Raw genomic sequence first — 23,189 nt, 5'->3', positions numbered from 1 at the left:
ATATATATACCTTTATTGCGCATTGTAATTGAGTAAATCATGGTGCTACACATTTTTGCGGGGTTTCAGGCTATATATCGGAGAACCACGCAATGTGGTTAAACTTAATCTCCAAGCAGATCCTACAATGGCATAAGATAGTACCAAACTGGCCAAGGAGTGTAGGCAGCCAAGAGGTGTACATTTGCCGGTAGCGAAACACACTCCTAAGCCGGCTTCACTCCTCTGCCTGCTTTTGATACTAATTTATGCTACCGTAGGATCTGCTTGGAGATTAGGTTAAACTCGCTGTTACCACATGTGCCAAAAAAGACTTCTTCGCGGTAAAGTTGGACGAGCTCAATAGTCAGTTAGTAATAAAATAACGTTTCGGTAGGTTTCCCGACAATACAACAATTACGAAGCTTGTCAGAGTTTGGGCCAAGCCGTGCAAACTACCGAAACATTGTCATCATGACTGGTCTTCCGATTATCTACTAGCAGAGCTTCGCCTCCGGCTGTTTTTGACGTGATTTTAAACGTTTTTAGGGTTTTCTATTTATAACCATTGTCGACTACCCACGAAAAAAAAACAGCACAGCCCTACAAAATCCCATAAAGACACGTGAAAAATATCTGGAGCCGAACCTCTGCTTGGCGAGTCTGACTCTTCCGGTCGCATTCTGCGCTGTAGCACAGTCACGTGACCCTCAAGGTCCTAAGCTCGGACCAGTCCTTCTTGGAAGCTTTAACCGAGCCAAATCTTCGAAGTTGCAAACAGAGGCGAAAAATTGTGATTGAGGAAGTAATTTGGGACATCCTGTCCTCTGCTGATAATGTATTAAGCCTTTTAATCAAAGCAAACCTCATTTTCTGCGGTCGTTGACCCCGATCTTATAGAACAGCAACAAAAGGCAAACAGTGAAAGCTATGTCTCAGTATTAAAAAGTGGGCAACATGGAAATTTGAAGTATGTAGATATTGACTTGCAAAGGTGTACTATCAAGGAACGAACACCTTAGCTTCTCACTTATAAAAAAATAGTCTACCATCGAGCAACAACTGACACAAAAACAAAATCATGCCGTCGCGTGCGTACGTGCAATATAACACGAAAAGGTGTTTGAACTCGCCAGCGCTGGTTCCTTGCTGTGACCTACATTGGTTGGCTTCTTTCAGTTATGTGGTGAACATTTTAAAACGGAGCTATCCAAGAAAGACTATATGAGGAAACAACGGGACAAAAAATATCATGTTTCTGCGCACACAAGCAGATCTTGAGCCAATCTGCAAACTTCGTAGATTTGCTGAGGGGGTTTAGGCTTCTAAGAAGGTGGCGGGTTTCCCCCAAACGACCACATCCTGTCAGAGGGTGAACCTGGTCTATAAAAGCCGGTGAATGAGCGGGGCGTTCAGTTCTACACGTATCCTGTGTACAACCGACACATCAGAGATCTAGCCATGGCTTCGAAGGACGCTATCTGCGAAGTTGCGCTCATAGACCCACCGGTGAGTTTGTTATTAGGTCTTTGGGTTTGGTTCACACGTGCGTATATATTTTAGTCCGTCCGTTGTCCGTGTGGATTTTTTAGCCTCTACCAGGCTCCACATGTTGCTAAAAAAAGAAGAAGAAATTGAACGGTACAAATTTATTAGACACGTAGCATGCCAGAGGAGTATGGTTTGCGCATGCGACCATCTAAAGGTATGGCATATTAGGTGTCTATATTTGTCCAATTTCTGAACTATTTTTTCGAGTGACCCGAGGAGCCTGGTAGGGGCTAAGACGTCCATACGGACCTCATACGGACTTGAATACTAGTATATACGAACGTGTGAACCCACCTTTTGTTATTGTCATTCTTTCGTCTCTGCGTATATACTTTTTCTCTTGCTGTCATTTTCTATAGTAAAATATGCGTAGTAGCAGAATGTAGTAGTAGTAGCCGCAGCGACAATAGTATTAGTAGTGGTGGTGGCAGTAGTAGTTTGTATCTCTTTTCTTCTTTTTATATCGTAAAATATTAAGTACTTCATCATCATCGTTCGGCTGCAGCGCAGGCGACTGTAAGCCTTCTACAGTAGTAATACAATGCAGCTTCGGAAGTAGTACGTAGTAGTACTTAGCACATATAGTTGTATGTAGCAGCAGAAGAAGAAGTAGCAGCACTAGTAGTAGTAGTAGTAGTAGTAAACGTAGTGGTAGTGGTGGTAGTTGTAGTAGCAAAGAGGTTAAAGAAAGACCTCTTTTAAGTCTTTAACCTCCGTGGTAGTAGGAAGGTGCGCTAAGATCTCAGATTATAGTATCTTTTCTTTTCTTCAGTTCAAAGTCGGATTAAATCTCCCTGCTACGGTGCGTCATATTTAATGATTAACCGTGAATTTTTGTCTTACTTGCAGGCGTACGAAAGAGGGTCCAAGTCGGGCTCGGTGAAGACTAAGTGGGTGATCACGGCGGTTACTGTGGTGTTGGTGACAGGTATCATCGTGGCAGGGCTGCTGGCGTCAGCGCACCTGTGGAACAACAGAAACGGGGCTGACAAACCTTACAAGGGCTCCGACAGCGGGCGTCAGGTGGGGCGCTATTGTTTTATTCTATGGTGGCATATCTTCGTCGTAGTAACATTTGCAGTGTGTTAAACGCATCAAAACAATAACAACAAGTATTTGGAGGCCATCCGTTCAAACCTTGACCGAACAGGTAGTGATATTTTTTTCTCTTCGTGTGTTATTGTACAGTGCCGCATCCTCACAATATTGTACAGTGCCGCATCCTCACAATCTCTCAGCTATATATATAAAGACAAAAGCCAAACAAACAAACAAATATTCAAGTGGTTTCCTGTCGCATTGAACTCAAGTAGCCTGTGTTTACACAATCTCTCGCCGGCTGGGGTCGATGCCCCCTACTTCTGGGGGCGGTAATTATCGGGCCTACCGCTAGGAGCGCTATTTGAACTAAGGATCCCTCTATCTTGCAGGTGCACGTGTACGTGCGTGTGTACGAGGTGGACGGGCGGCGTGTCAGCGAACAGATCACGGTGGACCTGGACAAGCAGGTGGAGATGTTCCACGTACCGCAGAACGGACAGTACCAGGCCGTCACTGTCAGGAAGGACTTCAAGCGGGTAGGCTTGTCTTTTTTTGTGGATCATCATCTACCATTGAGAAACAGTGTCTTAACTACGTCCATGTTACTAAGCCTTAAGTTTGTTTGATTTGATTTGATTTATTCGGCTGTATAGTCATAAGAAATACAGCCAGGGCTACCCAACTAGCCGGAGGCTATTATCAAGGTGATAGCCCTGGTAACAATACAAAATACACGATACAATAGTATACAATATACAACAGTATTAACGATACAGGTAACTTTGACAACAGAGGCGATCCGTGTTTACAGCTTGACTAGCAGTCGCACGATTGCTTGCACACTGCTCACAGCTACTGTATGCCAGATAGCGTATGGGGGGGGGGCAACATGGGCTAAATGTTCTCTATGTTTCAAAATGTAGTTTGGCGCACTTTCCAGGCATAGAGAATCTTAGCCAATGTTGACAATTGCGAATAACCGCCCCCCCCCCCAAAAAAAAAAGAAATGAAAAAAAGAAAAGAAAAGAAAAAGAAATGAACGCCGTCGCTCCGGAAGTTCTTGTATTTGTGCCGGGCAATGTAGAAGTAGACAATGGTCACACCGTAATCTGTTCCTACTTATGTATCATTTTCAATAATCACCAAGCAAATTCTTGAGTGGGAGAAAGGTTCAATTTTCACATTATGTAATTTACCAACTCTGAATGAACTTTCATGCTGATTGTTCCTTCTTGTTATTTTAGAACCTGATTGTGTACAAGGATGACGATGATCGTGTGTGTTTCGTCCGTGCCATGGACAACCCCCGGGAATTCACTCCTGACATTCTGGACAAGATGCTGACCACCACCAAGGGAGAGGTGGTACGTCACTTGTTTTATTTCCTCTACATTTCAAAGTTGTTAAATCTTTCCCACACCTCTCGACGTGAAGGGGAGATGCCTTTCTCTGATTCTGTAGCTATTGGACATGGGTCACACAAGGGGGAGGGGGGGTTAACAACAACAACAACAAGCTTTATTGATACGACAAAAAGGTACTGTGACTTTTGTATGGTCAACTATAGACTACAAAGAAAAGGAATGCAGAATAGATTTCAAAATTCTACTAATACAACTTAGTCTGATAGTATAGCTCTGTGCGTTGAACTTCTTTGCTCTTTTTAAGAACTGCTAAGTGGAGAGAAAAGTAGCTACAACGCGTGGTTCCTCCGTGTATGAGAGAGTTTCATGCGTCAAATTTCCGCACATGAGGGCGCGGACAAAGAAGTACATATTCAAATCCGTATGACTTGCGTACTTTTTGTTGGTTTAGATAAAGTATTGGTTTAGGTAAAGTTTGCGGGGAAGAAGCTATTTTTTTATTTTGGCAGCCTGGTTATCGAACCACAAACAATTTGTCGACCTCAAAGTTTACTCAGAGAAATTTACTAGAGCTAAAATAATGTCAATACGCAACTCATACGGACTTGAATTGAATATGGACATGTTTTTTACGCACTCGTGTGACTGATCCCTCAAAGAACACAGCAAAGTTATAGAGAAGAGTAGGGTGTCCCCGTGTACTTATCGGAAAACGCAAGCCGTTTGCGAAGCCGTGTTTCAAAACCGGGGCCCGTCCGGACTGTTCGGGGGAACGAAAAATAGCAATGCATACTTTTCTCTTTACGTCTTGTGTAGTTTGGTGTCTTTTATATCATACTTTTCGTACCCGAAAGTTGCCCGGTCGGGCCCCGGTTTGGAAACTTACATGAGACTTGTACGTAACACTACCAGTGACTCAAGAGTCGAGGGCGACTACTAACCTACTACTTTACGTTTCCAGGCCGAGGAGTCTGCGGAAGATGACGGTCCAGAGGAGCAGCTGAACGTGTTGGAGACCGTGTCGGATCTGGGCAACCTTGCCGGCACCGATGCCGCCGACCTCTGCACCGGGTACACCGTCCTGCGCGTCGGGCCTGCCGAGGACGATGCCGCCTCCGCCGAGGGCCACCAGCGGGTCCGCCGCCAGTACCGGGACGGTTTCAGCTGGCTGCCGCCTACCTACACGTGGGGCGGCGGCCGTCACAGCATCAGCGGTACGGCTAACCCCTTCGCCGGGTCCGCCAAAGTCACCTACACATTCCGCTTCTAAACTTGAAATGCCTGTCAACCTGGCTTTGATAAATATAACCTGGCACTCAGTTTGACCGTGGATTGGCGAGGCTCTCCACGGGGCAGATGAAGCTTTCTGCCGCCGGAATTATATTTCGCACCCGGTATATTTTGTACGACGAATTCTCCTAAAAACTACTACCGGGTACGAAAGATTACCCGGGCGGAAGAAATCTTCTCCTGCCCCGAAGAAAGCTTGTCCAAACCACGGTTGACTGGAGACCAGGTTACCTGGCATAGTGCCAGGAATGGTTCTAGCCAACTCAAAATGCTGCTAACCAAAATATATCACTAGTATTTGCAATTTCGAAAGTATCTGTTTAAGGTGGGTTTTCTATCGCGACTATATCATGCAAATGGAAAGTTTACAAATTTGCTAAACTACTGTGTTGATCGCACTACATGCACTTTGGCAAGGAACGCTAGTTTTCTCTGTACAGATCTAGAGTTTGAAAGGTGCCTCCCCAGGCTTGAATCGTAGATTGAATGGTGAATGGATCAGTCTTGTGCCTAGCAATGTTGCATGTATATAGACTGAGATTTGATAGCATTTTAGTCGTTTTTATACCCATTGCTTTACAGTTTATAGTTGTACTGTTACCGTTGTACAATAGTTTAAGTGTTAGTTACAACATTCAGACCAGATGTGTTGTATTTGGTGGTGTTCCATTTGAATAAAAAACTATTTGTTTGATCAGACAAAACCTTACTTGTGTTTGCATTTTCTTACGTGTGTGTGTGTGTGGGCACATACGAATCTTAGCGTGTGTTCGTGTGTATGTGCATGTAAAGAAGCCATTATGTGTAGTACAAAAGCAAACAAACTGCATGCTAGAATCAAGTCCAAACCATTTATTCCAATTCTCAAGAATGAACACATAGAGCTAAATTGTACATAGAAGTGGCACACAAATGTGCAATGCTGTCACAACTCCAATATCTCTACTTCTTCACAAATACTGTAAATACCTTTAAGTTTTGCAGCAATTTAATTTTGCGGTAGGGGGAACATGTACATTTATTGTTGCGGTAGTTTTCAGTTCAAACAAGGGGGTACTAGGCAGGGGGGGGTATAGACAGGACAAAATGTTTGAGGTGGCTCTAAAGTGAGGAACTGATGTAAGACAACAGAAGCTGTTTGAAATGTCTGACCGTTTCCAAAATTATATCTAGTTGGATGAGTATCTACTTCGAATATCATAACAAAAGATACTCTCCAAATGACAATGAACTACGCTTCAAAACAGCAACATAACGGTAACGCTGACTTCTCTTCTTTAGACCTAGAAAACCATCACATCTTCACAACCATGTTTTTTATATATGTCTGTACATATCGCAGCTTTCAACACTCTGTAATATAAGGTTATTGACAACATTCCAAAGTTTTAATACTGTTATAAACTATGGCCAGTAAGGGACAAGTGAGTATGTGTGAATAAGTACAAATTGCGGGTACAAACTTTTACTAATTAACTTTGTGCAAACTTTTTCTTGTAAGGCCATGTTGATTTGATTATATAGATGACATCCTCTGCAATTGGATGCAAGTGTGTAAAAAAGAAAAGATGGGAAAAAAAAAAGTTGCATTCATTATGAGCTAGTCACGAAGGTCTAACATATGACTGAACACACAGAATATGAATCTTATTTGAGCAAGGAGTAAATGTACAACAAAATCAGTCATTTTTTGACAGAAAAATAGGCGTTCTCGTTCTGGAAACGGATAAAAATTGATACGTCTGAAGATGTCATCTCTATAATTGCATCAGTTTGGCCTAAATTTGGGTAAAATGTTTCCTTCTTATCTTAATACAGGCTAGCACAATCCTTCTTTCTATCCAACTCTTTAGGAAATACAACTATTTTGTGCAGAGTTTCCTACTTTCTATTACACACAGAATGCATGGAAATAGACAACCACAGTTGGTAACCTGTGCAATAAATACCCAACTACTATCAACTATTATTTCACATTGTATACATCTATAACCCCCATTCTTTTAGCTGTATGCCTCCCCAAACTACATTATATACAAAGTGCCGAGAGCTCATATATAAAGTAAAGCACCTCTCAAACAATAACTGTTCTACTTGCTACTGTTATTAACTCAACCTGATTTAGCCCCCCTCCCCCTTCACAGGATGGAAATCACTTATTGGCCTGACAACCAAACTGGACTGGACATGTCTATTGACTGCAGCATATAAATATCATGTTGTTTAAATTTCAAGCAAGTGAAAAACACCATGTAAATGTACTAGCCCTTTAAGGGCCAGTGAATTTTTTAAAAACATGTCCAACCCTGACACAACTGGATTTGGGTGACTTTTGATTTTCCATCTGGAATATAATGGACAATGTTAAGATATGATTGAAAAAAAAATAACAACAAATTTCACAAACAAAACATGCAAAAAACTGTGCTGTATCTATGGAGTTTGTCCAGCCATCTGGCAAAGTTTTAGTCACTGAAAGGACCCTTACTGCTAGTGGAGGGGGGTAAAATATGAAGCTTAACCAGAGAGAGTTGTTCGCGTTGCTTTGTCCTGAGGTGAAACCTGAGCAATGTTTCTACTATTATGCCTGAGAACCTGATACATTTTTAAGTACTGATATAAACTGGTTATATTAGCACTTGCTTCAATAATGGTTTGCCAGAAAAAAACACAACTTTTTCTAGCACAGTTTTAGCTGATTTGAATTTCTTTTGTGTATGTACATAACAAATCCTGTATGACTTTTTCTCTGACCTTTTTTTTTTCATTAAATGGACTGGCAAATAAGAGGAGTAACGAATACATTTGGTGTGGCTCTTGCTTTAAAAACGATTGTGTTCAAGTCCAGAAATGCCAAGCACTTAGTCCACCTCATCCAGGTCGGTACACTGTAAGGGTTTCTCGTATATGGGTACTTCTTCGTCATCATCATCATCGCTGATATTGTCCTGCGCTTCGCTGCTGCTGGAGGCCGACAGTGGGGTGGCCATCTCCTGGTCTTCTGTGCTCTCCTGGAGAAAGGAAAAGAGAAAAATTTGGTTAACACCACAATCCCACACAGGGTTGACTTTTTGTCTTCGTCTTCGTTACCCTCGAAAAACCCCACTGGGGTGTCGCTGAGGGGGGTGGGGGCTTGCGGATTAGGGCAAGGCAGCCAAACCGGCCTTAAAGGCCTCGACTGACGGGGCCTGGGCAGTGTGCCCCGGCAGCCTGTTCAACTCGACAACCGTGCGAGGGAAAAAAGAAAATTTGAAGCAGTCTCTTCTAGCTGTGATTATTTTAACATTTGAATATCAACCTCGTCTTGCTTATGAATATCACTGAGCTTGCCTGATTTGTCGCAGGACAATCAGCAACCAGATAGCAAATTTTGAACAAAAAGTGTAAGGCGCGGCATGCATAAAGATCTTAGTGTTTATTTTTGTGTGATGATACTGTAAATGCAGAAATGTTCGCGGTGGATTAATATTCTCGGTTTTCGCGGCGACCACTTCAATGCGAACTTAAATCCACCGCGAACATTTTTGTATTAAGGTATTAGACTGCATTCGATGGTGTTACCGAGAACTTAAATCCACCGCAAAAAGTCATTTTCCCCGCTACCGCGAAATTAAATCCCCACGAACTTAAATGCATTTACAGTAATGGCTGTTTGTATGCTCAGTCGGTATTCGGTGGTGCCATGGTTGCCCTCTACCCACAGAACTGTCAAATGTTAAATTTGGTACCTGATAAACAAACGCTGAAAGAACTGTGAAACGTTATGCCAGTACTGTCATCTTGCTCTCGAATATCAATGAGACACCTTATATGGTGCCTTTGGACAACAGGAAGCCATTTCTCTGATTGGCTGACAGTTGGTTAGAGGCCACTCCCCTAATACAGTTTTTCTGACACTGGAAAAGCAGGGTTAATGTTGTAGGTAATTGCTGCGAGAGTCAACCCAGTGTGGGAGGGTGAAAACTACTTGTCTTTGTGAGAAAAGATCCTAATTGTTGAATTACCAGTAAGATAGCTAGGATACATGTAACACCCCTCAAAACTATAATTTTTATAGTCTAGCTCTAGTACTATAAATATTAAGTAGCTCAGCCAATTCTGAAGTAAGAAGATGCCTGTTCCGAACACTGAGCCCCATGATGTCAGTAAACCATCAAATTTTTCTCCACATACCTGATTAGATGTTTCCTCTGCCTTGTTAGCGTTGAGCGGTTTTTCCGGGCCGATGGCGTGGACGTCAGCCCCACGGCGCCGGTAGAACAGGAGGTACGCAGACGGCCTCATCACTTCTGTCTCGTGCACGGCACGCACGTGGCTGTCGTCAAACAGGCGCCAGCCTATATGGATGCCAAAAAGAGGAAAACCTTGAGAAATACATGTATATCTAAAGGATGCAGGGAGTCTTTAGAAGTCAGCGACTAGATCACGGTCATTGTTTTTAGCTCGTTGCTCTTTGATGTATCACTGAGATCTTCTGCAGATCATATAGAACAATCGTTTCTTTTAGAACGATCTATTGCCGATTTTAATAATATTATCATTCTTTTTTTAAGAAAAAAATTGAAGACTGTGGCCACATTTAGTTTGGTACAGTCATTAATGGTCAATTCAAGTTTTTCACTTTTGTACGAAAAGTATAGGACACAGCAATGCTTATTGTATAGAAAAGCAACTGCCTTCACTACAAGTATGGAGTAACTTACAAGTGTGACGACATTTTGCAAATAGTAGTCATAATCTATTTTATTTTACGGAAGACTAGAGGAAGAGTAGTGGTTGCGCATTGTATGTCATCACTAATTGAGATTCCTTAATAAACAAACAAACAAACAAACAAACAAACAAACAAACAAACTTCTGATAGCATGTCTTTTGTAACCCTATAGCTGTACCATACATTGCAACTATTAGATTAGTATACTGTAAAATGCATTTAAGTTCGCGGAGATTTAATTTCGCGGTAGCAGGAAAAATGACTTTTCACGGTGGTTTTAATTTCGGTAGCACCATGCACGGTTATCTCTTACTGCCATGGAAAAATGTTTGCGGTGGATTTAAGTTTGCGGTGAAGCGGCCACCGCGAAAACCGCAAACCTAAAACTGCCGCGAACATTTCTGCATTTACAGTAGATGCCTTGACTGAACTGTTTTTCGAACCGACAATTTTTTCTGGTAAACCAATGAAGGCAGCTCTAAGTCTCATAGATGACTCACCAATGGCATTGGAGCTTCCCGAGGTGTCGGGCAGCTGTGCGTAGGCCGTGTAATGTCCGCCCAGCAGGCCGCCGTGGTGGTCGACCGTCGCGTACAGATCGTAGATGGGCGGGGCCTCTCCCGGTCCGATATCGGAGCCACAGTAGCCGGACATGTCCAAACTCCTGTTGAAATACAGTCAATGGTCAAGTGGTGTTACAAACTTGAGATGAAAATTTGAATACAATGCATCACATATAGAGCTTATATGTAAATCGAAGATCATATAATAAATATACATAATATAACACCAAGGAAATTGTGCATCACCCACATGTCTTCAATGTGGTTTAAATCAAAGTTATAACTTGGTCAATGAATTCCTTTAAACCAATGATAATTTGTAAGAGGCTGAGCCGGAGTAAGAGCAAGCTTCACATAAGTTTAAGTGAGATATCTATGATAGTGACCATACAGAATGTACTAATACATTGTATGCATCTAAAACGTCACCCCCATCTACATTTATTGGACAAAGTCGATGTACAAGCAGATGCCCTGGGTATTACATGTACGCGTGTTTCACTCATACATGTAAGTGTCAGTCTATAGTATACAGAGTAGTGCTTTCTTCAAGTAAAACTCGGAGTAAAACCACAGAATTTTTTAGTATAGTGGAGGGGATGGCAAAAATAACCCAAACCAACGCAAAACAAACAAACAAACAAAAAGCGCTGCGCTTTCATGGAAATTCATGGGTTCATTTTGCAATGACAGGGTGTCAAATACAACAAGACATAGTATAACATATTATAGTGATTCCTTTGTTGTGAAGTGGGAAAACAACTTTTGTTTTGGTCATCACCCATTCACAAGTTTTGCAGACAATGCCAAAAAAGTGATGCAATTAATTCTAGCAAAACTAACCAAGAAAATAGGGAAGAAACACACTGAATTTCAAAAGTAGTATAGTGGAGCTGAGCTAGGAGTATAGTGGAAGGCCTCCCTTATTCCATCCTCTGGGGAGGACTCTGAACAACTAAAAGAAGACTGTATGAAGACCCCTACGTGAGAGGGAACTGGACCATCTTGGTGATCTTGTCCCTCCAGATGAGGTTACGGAAGGAGAATCGTTTGAGCTGGATGATGAGTGTGTGAGGCAGACGCCACAGGGACATCTGTTTGGTGGCCTCACGGTGCTGCTTACAGCTGGGGCAGTACCTGGGGATCAGGAGGGAAAAAACAACAACATCGGTATGTTGTACCAGGGCTCGAAATTCATTTTTGGGATTAGGTGCACTGGTGCACCCAGCTTTGAAAATTGGGTGCACTAAAAAGATTTTGGGTGCACCACTTAACTTAAGTTTAAGTAATAACTTAATGATAAAACTTAGTTACAAGCTATCAAATTCTTAAACCATGACAGACATTTCCATCATCTTTCTAACTTAGATGTCAAGAATATGTTGTATACTAGTATACATGTGTACTTTGATATCTTTACATACATAAAGCTAAGAGAATATTTGGGTGCACCCTGTGCACAGCTCCAATTTTGGATGCACTTGGGTGCACATGCACCCAGTATTTCGAGCCCTGTGTACTGAGAAGGGTACACTAGTTTCTTATTTATCTACATATTGTGACTTTGATTAGGATGATAATGTGCCTCTTCTGTCATATCCTTCAACTGGATACACTAGTAGATTTTGCTTGGATGGCTTTGCTTCAAAACGTATGATTGATAATTATTCAAGACAATAAGTGTACAACCATACTAGATGTGGCATCTAGAATTATATCCAGCCTGAGAGAAAATTTTCTTGAGCATGAGTCGTTAAGAATGATTGTGAACTCACCAGGCCTCCTCAGGCGCCAGTGTCTCAGGCTCTGTGAACAGCTGAAGACACTGCTGTAGGGTGATGGGGCCATCTGTGGTCACAAACACATAATGATTAAAAAACATACAGTCAAACCTAAGCCGAAAATGATAGATATTGCCATAAGAAACGTTGGTAAATTTGCCGACAAAGACTTGGTCGCAATATGCTGTGTTTCTGTATCCACGGGACCGGAAATCATGTGGCCGAGGCCGCAATGGAAAGGGGACCGCTATAGACTATTTCTGATTGCTTAGATCAATGGGAAAAATCCAAGGGACAGACAAAAGGCGACCGCAATGACCAGGTGGTCGCTATGCAAAGGTGGCCGCTAATACAGGTTTGACTGTATCAATGTCTATCACTAAAATATCACTATGGTTATATTGTATTCCTTTAATCTAGGTTGTCTTTCTGTCTGTCTGTGTTTCGGCAATTCCCAATAAACATAGACTCATGTCTTGCTTCCTTTGTTTTTCATTGATGGTATCAAATTCATTACAGCAAAACATGCCCAAGGAAAAGAACTATAATTATGTAATAATCAACTTACCTGAGGTAGGTGTGGAATGGACACTTTCATCCTCTTCATACTCCTATTAATAATAATAACACAGATGCACATGTTCAAAACCAAGAAACATTACATTTGGCCACCATGTTCATTAATGTGCACTTCTGACCTAGAATATTTCATCACTGAACACGATCATTGGCTTAAATCAATATTACTCTTATCACTTTCTAGATACAATTAGTATATGAAGTAAACATGATACATGTACGTATATGTAAGACAAGCTGTTACAACATTTTAAGGGGAGACAGTGAAGAAATCAACGAATTCTAAAGTAAAACATATCATACCAGTTGTTTGGACTGCACCAGGACGTAGTTCTTGGACTTCTCATGGTTTCTCCAGTCCATGGCCAGGTAGGTCAGGTCTGACAGGTCCAAGGGGACGTTTCCTGAGACAACAACATCAGTCTTAAATCTTACAGCCATGCAACATGAATGCATCATTAGACCTTAAAACTGACCTTAGAATTATTTTATCAGTTTGGCAGAACATATTAAGATACTAGACTTTTCTTTTGCACAACTATTGCTGTCTTTGACCGGCTTACGTTTCAACCCCAGTGATGAGCCTGGACAATGGGGGGGATACAAACTTAGCCACGTTTGGGATTGTGTTCTCGACGCAAAGGCGCCACCTACATAGGCAACATTATAGCGGCGAGAAGCAGCATTCCAGTCAGAAGCTCTGAGGAAGATGTCTGACAGGCAGTCCTGGTTATGTAAAAGAAAACTACAATATACTGACTCTGAAGTCACTGAACATATTTTATCTCTAAAGTTTCTAACACAATGACAACTCTTTCATGTGAGACTACGTGTATCTATTGTACAATTTCAAACTGTTAGCTATAGATAGCAAAAACTCAAAGAGGACAGCAGATTGTTCAGAAATTATAGAGACACTTAAACCAAGTTTCTACCTTGATCTTGTAGCCGCTCCCCGTCTGGCCCGACCTTGCCCTGACCCCTCTCGTTACAGGGCTTGAGGAAGAACGGTAGGATGTCTCGCTCGGGCGGCGGATCCTGCTGCTGGCCGTGAACAACCGCCATCTTTGGTTCCCCTTCTTTCGGCGTGCTCGCTTCTTCACTGTCGGCAGCATCTGATGCAAGATACAAAATGTACTTGTTGAGATTTTGCAGTGTTCACGACACTGAATTGCCTACAATTCACAATCATTAATACATATTCACAAGGAGATACAATATTGAGCACAGGGTTGGACAAGTCCACTAACCCTATTGTCCGGGCCGGCAAGTGAAAAGGCAGATCTGGCATGTGCATGTCCTACCCCACTTGATCGGGCATATTTGATTTTTTTTCCAGTATGCGACATTTTTAAATGTACTTGCTACTTTTCACAGTCATGACATCAAGCATTGGTCAACACAGAAAAATAGAGCCAATAACAATAATCGTCGATGGAAGTGAAAATACATAGAAGAATGTGGATTTGGGGCAAGTGAAAAGTTGGTTCAGGCAAGTAAATTTTTTATGTACTTGGCTGATAGAACAATTTAATTTTACAGAACTTGTCCAAACCTGTGAGCTAATACAGCTTGAATGATCTGTAATGTATAACACCCTTACAAGTATATATTTTGTAGGTCATGTACGTGTTGATCAAGAAGAAGTGCAATTGCAGTGACATAAGAGTGTGGCATTCTTACTACTGTAAGTTCATTTAAGTTCGCGAGATTTTTAAGTTCGCGTATTTCGCTGAAACCTTCTCTTCGCGAAGTCATCTACTCGCGAACATGCATGTTCAACATCGTCCCCCTTCCCACACCTTCCGTCCAAAATTATGATCCAGTATCAACTACGTGTTTACTATGATAGCAACCAATGACAATACTCAACTGACAACAGCCATTTATTCTTTTCAAACCGAAATAAAAGTTAATTCAACACATATACGACACATGGAGTCATTGTTGTATAGAAATGTGCCACTGGCGAACGGAGAAAAAAGAAACTATCGGCTTTGTTTACTAGTAACGTTACGTACACGCCGTGACATGGCTGCGATAACAATTTACTTAGTACATTGTCCTAGTTTTACTACATTTCTACAAGTTACGAACGAAACAAAAAAAATAAAACTGAGTAGTACTGGTCTTTACAAATACAAGGAAGGCTATGGAATTGCAGCAGGTTTACAACAATAACAGCCGGGGAATATTTACTTTTTTTTCATGACTAGAAACGTGGCAAACACAACTCCGCTTACATGCCGAAAATAAGATGTCCGTTTCATAATTCTGAGTTAGAACTACTGTAAATATATGAGAGATAAACTCTTCACCTTCTTGTGTACAACTTTTGTCCACAAATTACGCTGAAAGTTTAAAACTTAGCGCCGTCTTTCACGCTAAAAAAATTTCAAAATGGCGCCCGCGTCGCTTGGCTTGGCGTGGGGTATCCCGTCAGCCTATGCGGCAAATGTGATTGCGACATAACAGAGGTCATTGACCCCGTTGCGTTCAGTGCGCTGTCGTCAAATCACGGCCGAAATGAGCTCAACAATGAGACAGTGGCTCGGTAGAAACACATTTTCTATTGAGTACACCAACTTTAGACATTGTTTGAAGGGAAACTATGAACCGTAAGGCGTAAATGCCGCCTTTGACGGCATGACTAGTGTTGCGGTGTGGGTGGGAGGGGGGCACTCGCTACCGGATCGTAACGTAACTTTCGAAAAATAATTGAAACACCCACTCGCGAACTCAAAGATCTCGCGAACTCCCGATTTGCTCAAACTCGCGAAATTAAGTGCTCGCGAACATAAATGAACTTACAGTACTATGAGTATTGTGTATGTATTGCTGGGCACCTAAACACTGGACTACAAATGGACAGTCACATAAAAATGTTTCAGTTAAAAACTAAATGTCAGCAGCCATTTCAAGACTTGCAAAAATAACTATTCCTTACTTAATATATTAGATTCTGTAGTGAATCTGTGAAACATCTAAAAACCTTTCATAAATTGTGAAATTTGAGCAGGAAAAAGACTAAAACATTGTTGTTTTTGTGCTCTGAGCTAAATTTTTTCAAGCTGACCAAAACTCTACTGATACATATTACAATACAGTTGAAAAAAGTAAACTGAAATGCACAAGGACACTTGTACTTGTATTTCAATGTCAAACTTTAATTTTGTGCATAATAGACATGTTTAAAAGTTGGCAGGTTTTTCTAGGGTAGGTAGGGAAAATGGAAGCAATATTTTTTTCCTAGGCCTTAAAACATTGCATGGCAAATCCAATTTTGTTAAGGACTGGTCAGATCAGTACCTGTCTCCTCTCTCTTGTCCTCCTGCTCTGTGATTGGCTGTGGTTGGTTGCCGGGCGTCGGCAGGTCGTCGACCTTCTCCTCCTGGTTGCCCGGTGAGGCTGCTGGCTCCTCGGATGGTGCGGAAGACTCGCTGCTTGAAGCAGGCGTGTTCTTCTGAATGGGGGGCTGGAAGACATCCACAGAGTATCTGGAAGAAGGAACAGAAAGAAAGCCATGTAAAACAATGAGTAGAATTTGTATTGCAACAAAACCTAAAGAATATGTGAAGCAAGGTGGACTCATTCTTCAAGCTATGGACATCTTTTGCAGCCCATTTGTCCCTCAGTAAGACATCTGGAGTCGCATAGTTTAAGTTAAGAGAGTATGTTTATGTCAATTGCTCAACATTATGATATTACAATAACAATATAACTAAGAGACTAGAGTCCATTCCAAGACACCATGCGGATGTTTGTTGCCATTGTTTAGAATTGATTTTGAAGTTTTGTAATTATATGTCTAGGACATTTGATACTTCAGAAATATTTTTAACACTGTTTCAACTTTATAAATATTTCCCTGGTCCTGTAAAACTTTGGAAATATTCATGGTGTGGAATTGGATACTTCTAATGGTTTCTAAATAATGATAACAGCATTCTACCATTATTTACCATTTTCTACCATTTTCTACCATTTTTTGTAAATGGTTCGGTGGGCTGGGAAGATAGCAATTCACACATCCTTGCAAATTATGGTTGGGTGCCATGCAACAATGGCCCACCACAAAGGATCCACCAGTGCCCAGCAGTGAAATCTAAAAATATACAGATGCAACAATAGGGCTTACTTTTATGGGGGCAATAAACTAATTTTACCATTTGGCCAGGTTTACCATTTTTTGTAAATATTTGTAAATGTGAAATAATCACAGACAGGTTTTACAATTATTCTAAATAATGATATTTTTGTACAGTTACTTTCAAAATGTTTGTAAAATATTCAAAGAAATTCAAATAAATGAGTATTTTCTTAGTCAATATTTTGAAAATAATTTAATTATTGTGGCTCAGATATTCTTTTATTCAAAATAATTCAGACTAATTATAAATATCGCCTAAAAACCCTCATGGTGTCTTGGAATGCACTCTATGTTGACATCATTTGTTTAATTACGGTACATGTAACATTAGATACAGTGTACACGATGAAATACATACAACAGTAGATTCCAAAAATTTTTTCTTACAAAAAGTTCAAAACCAGATACAACACATCCTTGTTTTAGTCTATCCATTCATTGACATTCATATTTTTTGTACTGTACCTGGCAAATGAAGAAAAATGAACAAGAACACTATACAATTTACAAAACAATAAATATAGACATATACATTGAAACTTTACTTGGAATGATTATTTGGTACAAAATAAGAAATGAACAACAGAAATCCTTATGTAGTAGTTGCCTTAAATGTTTACTTTGCATAAAGCAATGTAAATGTGAGTCTACTGTACCTTGCAAATGCCTCTAACATCTCACAGAGCCTGGTGAAGGTGGCCAGGGACTGGGGCAGGCTGATGATGAAGGGACAGCCGATGGGCTCAGGACTGTACTTACAGATGGCCTTGTGGGTGGGCCAGTGTTTCTTCTGACACTGCCTGAAGAAAGACAGAATGATACATACAATGTAAACGTTCAAGTTTTTCATATTTAAAACACTCTTACAGGCATGTCTACAATGATCTTCCTAAAGGATTTTTAAACAAAGGTTGTGCTGCATGGAAATGCCAACTTTTCTTATACATTTTCAAAATCTCTCCTTCCACACCATCTCCCCAATTGGTTGCTTCTCTACTTTGACATTTAAACATGTACATTAAATTATAACTAGAATCCTGCCTAGAAACCTGCTATTGGCTTACTGTAATTCACTTTTTCTTCTCGGTACTAAACTTTCACGGTCTGAGAAAATTCAACATGTTCTCGGAACTAAATGTTCACTTTCGCGGCAAGTGCGCATAACAAAAGTCTGTGAATTATTTGTTATCAGAAATGATATTAGTTCATGTTACAGTCATCACTGTGAAAACTGTGAACGTTACAGTACATCGAAAAAATTAGGAATTACAGTATTGCAGTATCCAGCTTTGAAGCTCTTGGTGCACCTCTCCATGTTGGAGCTGTCAAAATCTCTACATCTACACCACCTCCAAAATTAGTTGCTTCTTTACTTTGCCATTACCATTACACTATATATAGTAAGTAAAACAAAATCCTGACTAGAAACCTGCTATTGACTTATACTGGTTGCAACAGATCTGATGGAGATTTTGGGAAAATGCTGTTCTTTATTGCACTAGATAAGGGTTCTAAGCCAGCGTCCGTCCTTTATAGAATCTTGCTGCTGGGAATGGACATAAATTTTCCCATCCCATCCTTTAATCTAGACCCTCTGAAACACTATTTCCTGTATTTTCAGGGGTAAATTTTGTAGACTTTGCTTGGTTCAATGGCATCTTTGCATGCTGATTTTTGTCCATTATAGAGGACGGAATGGGAAAATTTATGTCCGTCCCCAGCATCAATATTCTGTCAAAGGACCGAAGGATGGGCGCTGGTTAGAACCCTGATCTTATGCATTAAAGAACAGCATTGTTCCAAAATGACTTACTGGTTGCAGTATCCGGCCTTGAAGCACTTGGTGCACCTCTTCATGTTGCAGCCGTCAGGGCTGATCTTCTGACAGCTGGTACAGCGTGTGATGGGGGAGCGGTACAGCGGCTGGAGACAGCGCTGGAGAACAGCAACCTCGTACACAGCCTCTCCTGTCTGGGGGGGGGGGGGTGTAAACAGTTATGTAGGGTGGTACAGCACGTGATGGGGCAGCGGTTCAGTGGCTGGAGACAGCGCTGGAGAACAGCAACCTCGTACACAGCCTTACAAGTTTTTCGGGGGGGGGGGGGGGGGGTTTTAACCAGTTATTTAGGGCGGTACATCACATGATGGGGGAGCGGTACAGCGGCTGGAGCACAGCAACCTCGTACACAGCCTCTCCGGTCTAGGGGAGTGTAAACAGTGTAAACAGTTATGTAGGGTGGTGATGGGGGAGCGATTCAGTGGCTGGAGACAGCGCTGGAGAACAGCAACCTCGTACACAGCCTCTCCTGTCTGGGGGGGGGGGTGTAAACAGTTGTGTATGGTGGTACATAAATGAGGTGGAGCTGTATACCAGTACTGTATATTTGTAGCAGGTCCAAAATACAGGAAAAATAAGCCAGTAGCGTACCTATAATAGATATCTAGTATAAACTTTCTGCTATTCTATAATATACCATTGCGGCAAAAAACAGTTAAAGAAGCAACTGGATATGACTTTGGAAACAGTCAGACGTTTAAGATAATATCTGTTATCTTTCCTCAGTGATATTGAAGGTGAATTGTTCACTATTGGAGACTGTAAAATTGTTGCAATTTCGCAGTGGTCTAATGTTTGCTGTTTTTGTGGTGACCAGAAACTTCTGTCTGTCTACCTCATTGTCCACTTCAAACTTATTTTAAAGCCACCGAAAACCATTTTCTCCCTAGCACAAAATTAAATCCGGTGTATTTAAAGCCTTTTACAGTAGTTGAATTTCTTTGAAGTTTCTACAAAAAAAAGAGAAAAAAAGATGCAACAGCACAAAAATTCATACTGACCTGTTGTTGATCGAGCACCTCACACACCATGATGTGATCGTTAGCCTGGACGTTACTCAGGGTGTCGCCACGGTTGTACCAGAAGTGGATCCCGCTCTTGTAAACCTCGAACACGCGTAGGTTCTGCGCTTTCGTCTCCGTCCTCCTCCCAATGGCCAACTTCAAGTCTTCCACGGCGGCATCGACCGCCAGCGGCACCGAAAACAACACCGGTTTGTTCGCCGGGTTTCGCGACTGGAAGTACACGGATATCGTTCTCTGCTTTTTGGGTAACGGGACGGAGAGGTAGGCGAAAGGGTCAAAGGTTACGGAGACTTTCGAGCACACGGGGCACACCAGGGTTGACTTGAACTGCCCTTGGAAGAGATCAACCATGAAAGAGTCGTTTCTCTTCATGTATATGCGCCACGCTTCGTCTGCGACTTCAGCGTCCGGTCGTCCGTCGGACTCGACCGTCGTGGTGTACGGTTTGTCCTGGATACGGTTCAGATCCTCGTGTAGTCCATCCAATAGGAACGCGAGGAACTCCTGAGCGTCGTGCTGGGCGAACCCTGTGAACTGGTGCGCTTTGGTGGCGATGATGCTCTTGAGACGAGAGGGAGCGTACGACGTCCGCGTGCCCGACCACAGCGTACGCAGCACGCAGGCAAAAGCGATGGCGAGCTTCCCTCCCGAACCCAGCACATTTTCTGTGTTCAAATCCTCCTTGAATTTATTACCTGCAAAAAAGAAGAAACAAAGACAGTGGTTAACACTGGACAAAATGTTGTCTGTAATATTGCATACCTAGCCTGGTATCCAACCGTATTACACCTTTAGCTCCCGAGTCTCTTCTGTCCTCTCCGCATACGGTTGGATACCAGGCTACAACAAACCTGGTTTGTATCAAAGACTACATGCTTCATATACGGACGGATTTATTTGATCCACTCACAATTTAAGTGGTAAGGACACCCTACTCTTTTCGTTAAGTGTGATTGTTTCTTTAACATGCTTGATGTGTAGCTCTCCTCAAACACTGTACCTCAATTTAACATCCTTAGTCTCCGAAGGATCATCCCTAACTGCAGTAAGGTACTCATTTACACCTGAGTGAAGTAAGGAAATTTGTGTGCATTTTCAAATGTAAATGGTGCATGTCAGGAGTTGGAAGCTAGGAATTCTAGGGTATGGGCCAAATACCTACCTTTAGACCCTGCGACACCACTTAAAATTTCTTTCAACTTGAGACATGTTAAAGATAAAAAAAGATAGTGATAGTTGAACTAGTTTAAATGTTAAGTAATATCCAACACAAAAATTGGACTCACTCAAATTTTCGACTGAACAGCACCAGTCTTTGTTATACAGATAGAACACATGACTCAGTGAGCAGTGGATCATAAGTTGCAGGAAGTCAATGACTTTTTTGCCTGAGGGATTAAAGAAGCCATCTATATCAGAGCTTAACAACCATCCCTGAACAGAGACGGTGGGCGTCATAGACTTCCTGCAACTTAATAATGATCCACTGCTCAGTCACCTGTTCTATCTGCATAACGTGACATCACGACAGCAGTGGATTGTTCATTCCTTGACAAAGACTGGTATTGTTCAGTGGAAAATTTGGGCAAGTCCAGTTTTTGTGTTGGATTTTACAGTTCAACTAGTTCAAGAATGACTTCTACCAACACAGATCAACTTTCAAGATAAGATAGTGATAGGTCTTTAGCTTACTCTGACAGAAGTCCCTGAGCTCCCTGGTGTTGGCCAGCGCCTGTAAGGTTGCGTTCATGAAGCATGTGTTGCCCAGGTTGTCCAGGCCGGTGAAGCCGGGTTCACACGTCTTCTCCACGTCTCCGGCTGCACCCCAGGAACCGTGGGTCACCGGGGGGACCAGGCAGGTCGGCTTCTGCGGACACAACATTCACACGATTGTATAACAAAGCTATTAATTCACAACCAAGGATTTACAACAGTTGACATTTTGGTGACCGCCTGGCAAATGTAGTTGAACACCATTGCTCTTACCCAGGATTTTAGCCAGGCAAGCATCTATGCTTACTGTTCTAAAAATAACAAGGAATTGGACACCATACTTTTAGGCAAGAATCCTAAAGACATGCTTTACCAGGGGCCAGGTTTCTATAGAAGACTACAATTTGCTTAAAAAAATATATATTCAGACAGTTTTGTTCGACCCACTCACCCCTGGATGGACCCCATTTCTTTTTGAAGTAAAGTACCAGGTTCTTTAACATGCTCTCCTCAGACCTCCATCTAACTTCCCATCTGAGGGAAGTCCCTAGCCAAAGCTAGGTCTACTCACTTTCATTGTGATGTCAGGAAATTCATGAAAAGTGTCTTCTGGGTCCTAGGCCAAACACCCTACTCATTGCGCCAACACGACACTACACAAGATTCTTACCTGGCTGAGTTTAGTAGGCGGTGGTGCAGGCGGTGGTGGGGGTGGTTTCTTACCTGGCTAAGTTTAGTAGGCGGTGGTGCAGGCGGTGGTGGGGGTGGTTTCTTGGTGGCGGTGGTGGCAGCAGGCTGACGGACAGGTTCCTGAGACACAGACCCAGCAGCTGACAGGGGCTTCCAGTTAGACACACCACTGGCTGACGGGCCTGCAAAAGTACAATGAGACATCTTAAGATGCCACTAAAACAATCCATTCAAAGCATCAACAGTAATCTAAAACTGAAAAGATTGATAGAGAAGATGACATTCGATGACTTTTTCTGATAACCTATTGGGGACACGGCATCCACCCTTTGGCATAACACATTAGCTTCTGTATCTGTATGGCCGGTGCAACCACCCTTTGGCATAACACATTTAATGTGTTATGCCAAAGGGTAATTTAGCTTCTATATCTATATTAGGCAGTATCACCGCCCTTTGGCATAACACACTAGCTTTGCAGGCATGCAGCGTGGCAGCAGCTGGTCATACTATACTGAATGGTAGTGTCAAAACTAAGTAACCTTTGCATATCGAACTGTTGGCACCATTTAAAGCTAATGAAGACGCTCCATATACACTAGTAATTAGTGGCAATGAGTTTCATCATAATTAATTAATGCACCTGAACTTGTGTTAGACAAGGCTTCCAGTCTCGTCCACCTCCGCTGGTCTGCCTTCTTTAGCGTGATGTCCAGCGTCGACTGTCCCACACGATACACGCACTCGTCCGGAACTATACGATAGAACAGCCTGATACTCCAACAGAAGATGGTCTGGGTCGTCGACCCCTCGTGCAGGGCCAGGAACTTGTTATCACCGGTCTGGAAGTTGACGGTCAGCGCCTGGTCAGAGAACTGGATGTCCAGTGTGTCCTTGCGGACCTCCTTGGTG

At 42.1% G+C, this 23,189-nt stretch overlaps 2 protein-coding genes across 2 annotated transcripts in view; one reads left to right on the top strand and one right to left on the bottom strand.

The window, feature by feature from the left end:
• The first annotated feature begins 1,336 nt into the window (after positions 1-1,336).
• Positions 1,337-6,290, top strand: LOC118416861. Its single transcript, XM_035822137.1, has 5 exons — positions 1,337-1,488; positions 2,380-2,553; positions 2,961-3,107; positions 3,816-3,935; positions 4,897-6,290. The coding sequence occupies exons 1-5, from the start codon at positions 1,441-1,443 to the stop codon at positions 5,203-5,205; spliced, it is 798 nt and encodes a 265-aa protein (XP_035678030.1). The 5' UTR covers positions 1,337-1,440; the 3' UTR covers positions 5,206-6,290.
• A 742-nt stretch (positions 6,291-7,032) lies between these two features.
• LOC118415414 (ubiquitin carboxyl-terminal hydrolase 19-like) overlaps positions 7,033-23,189 on the bottom strand; it is a 20,108-nt gene continuing 3,951 nt past the window's right edge. Inside the window, exons 5-20 of the mRNA XM_035820021.1 lie at positions 22,921-23,187; positions 22,371-22,459; positions 22,258-22,308; positions 21,567-21,741; positions 19,851-20,569; positions 18,826-18,983; positions 17,669-17,812; positions 16,172-16,359; positions 13,798-13,977; positions 13,166-13,266; positions 12,852-12,894; positions 12,278-12,350; positions 11,487-11,639; positions 10,440-10,603; positions 9,399-9,562; positions 7,033-8,236 (exon numbers count right to left, since the gene is read on the bottom strand). Of these exons, the coding sequence (XP_035675914.1) occupies positions 8,087-8,236; positions 9,399-9,562; positions 10,440-10,603; positions 11,487-11,639; positions 12,278-12,350; positions 12,852-12,894; positions 13,166-13,266; positions 13,798-13,977; positions 16,172-16,359; positions 17,669-17,812; positions 18,826-18,983; positions 19,851-20,569; positions 21,567-21,741; positions 22,258-22,308; positions 22,371-22,459; positions 22,921-23,187 (2,819 nt within the window). The 3' untranslated portion in view covers positions 7,033-8,086. The remainder of the gene's footprint in view (positions 8,237-9,398; positions 9,563-10,439; positions 10,604-11,486; positions 11,640-12,277; positions 12,351-12,851; positions 12,895-13,165; positions 13,267-13,797; positions 13,978-16,171; positions 16,360-17,668; positions 17,813-18,825; positions 18,984-19,850; positions 20,570-21,566; positions 21,742-22,257; positions 22,309-22,370; positions 22,460-22,920; positions 23,188-23,189) is intronic.

Source organism: Branchiostoma floridae, chromosome 5 (assembly GCF_000003815.2).
Source record: "Branchiostoma floridae strain S238N-H82 chromosome 5, Bfl_VNyyK, whole genome shotgun sequence".
Lineage (NCBI taxonomy): Eukaryota > Metazoa > Chordata > Leptocardii > Amphioxiformes > Branchiostomatidae > Branchiostoma > Branchiostoma floridae.
Note: the sequence above shows the minus strand (reverse complement) of the source record. Positions and strands in the feature narration are given on the sequence as shown.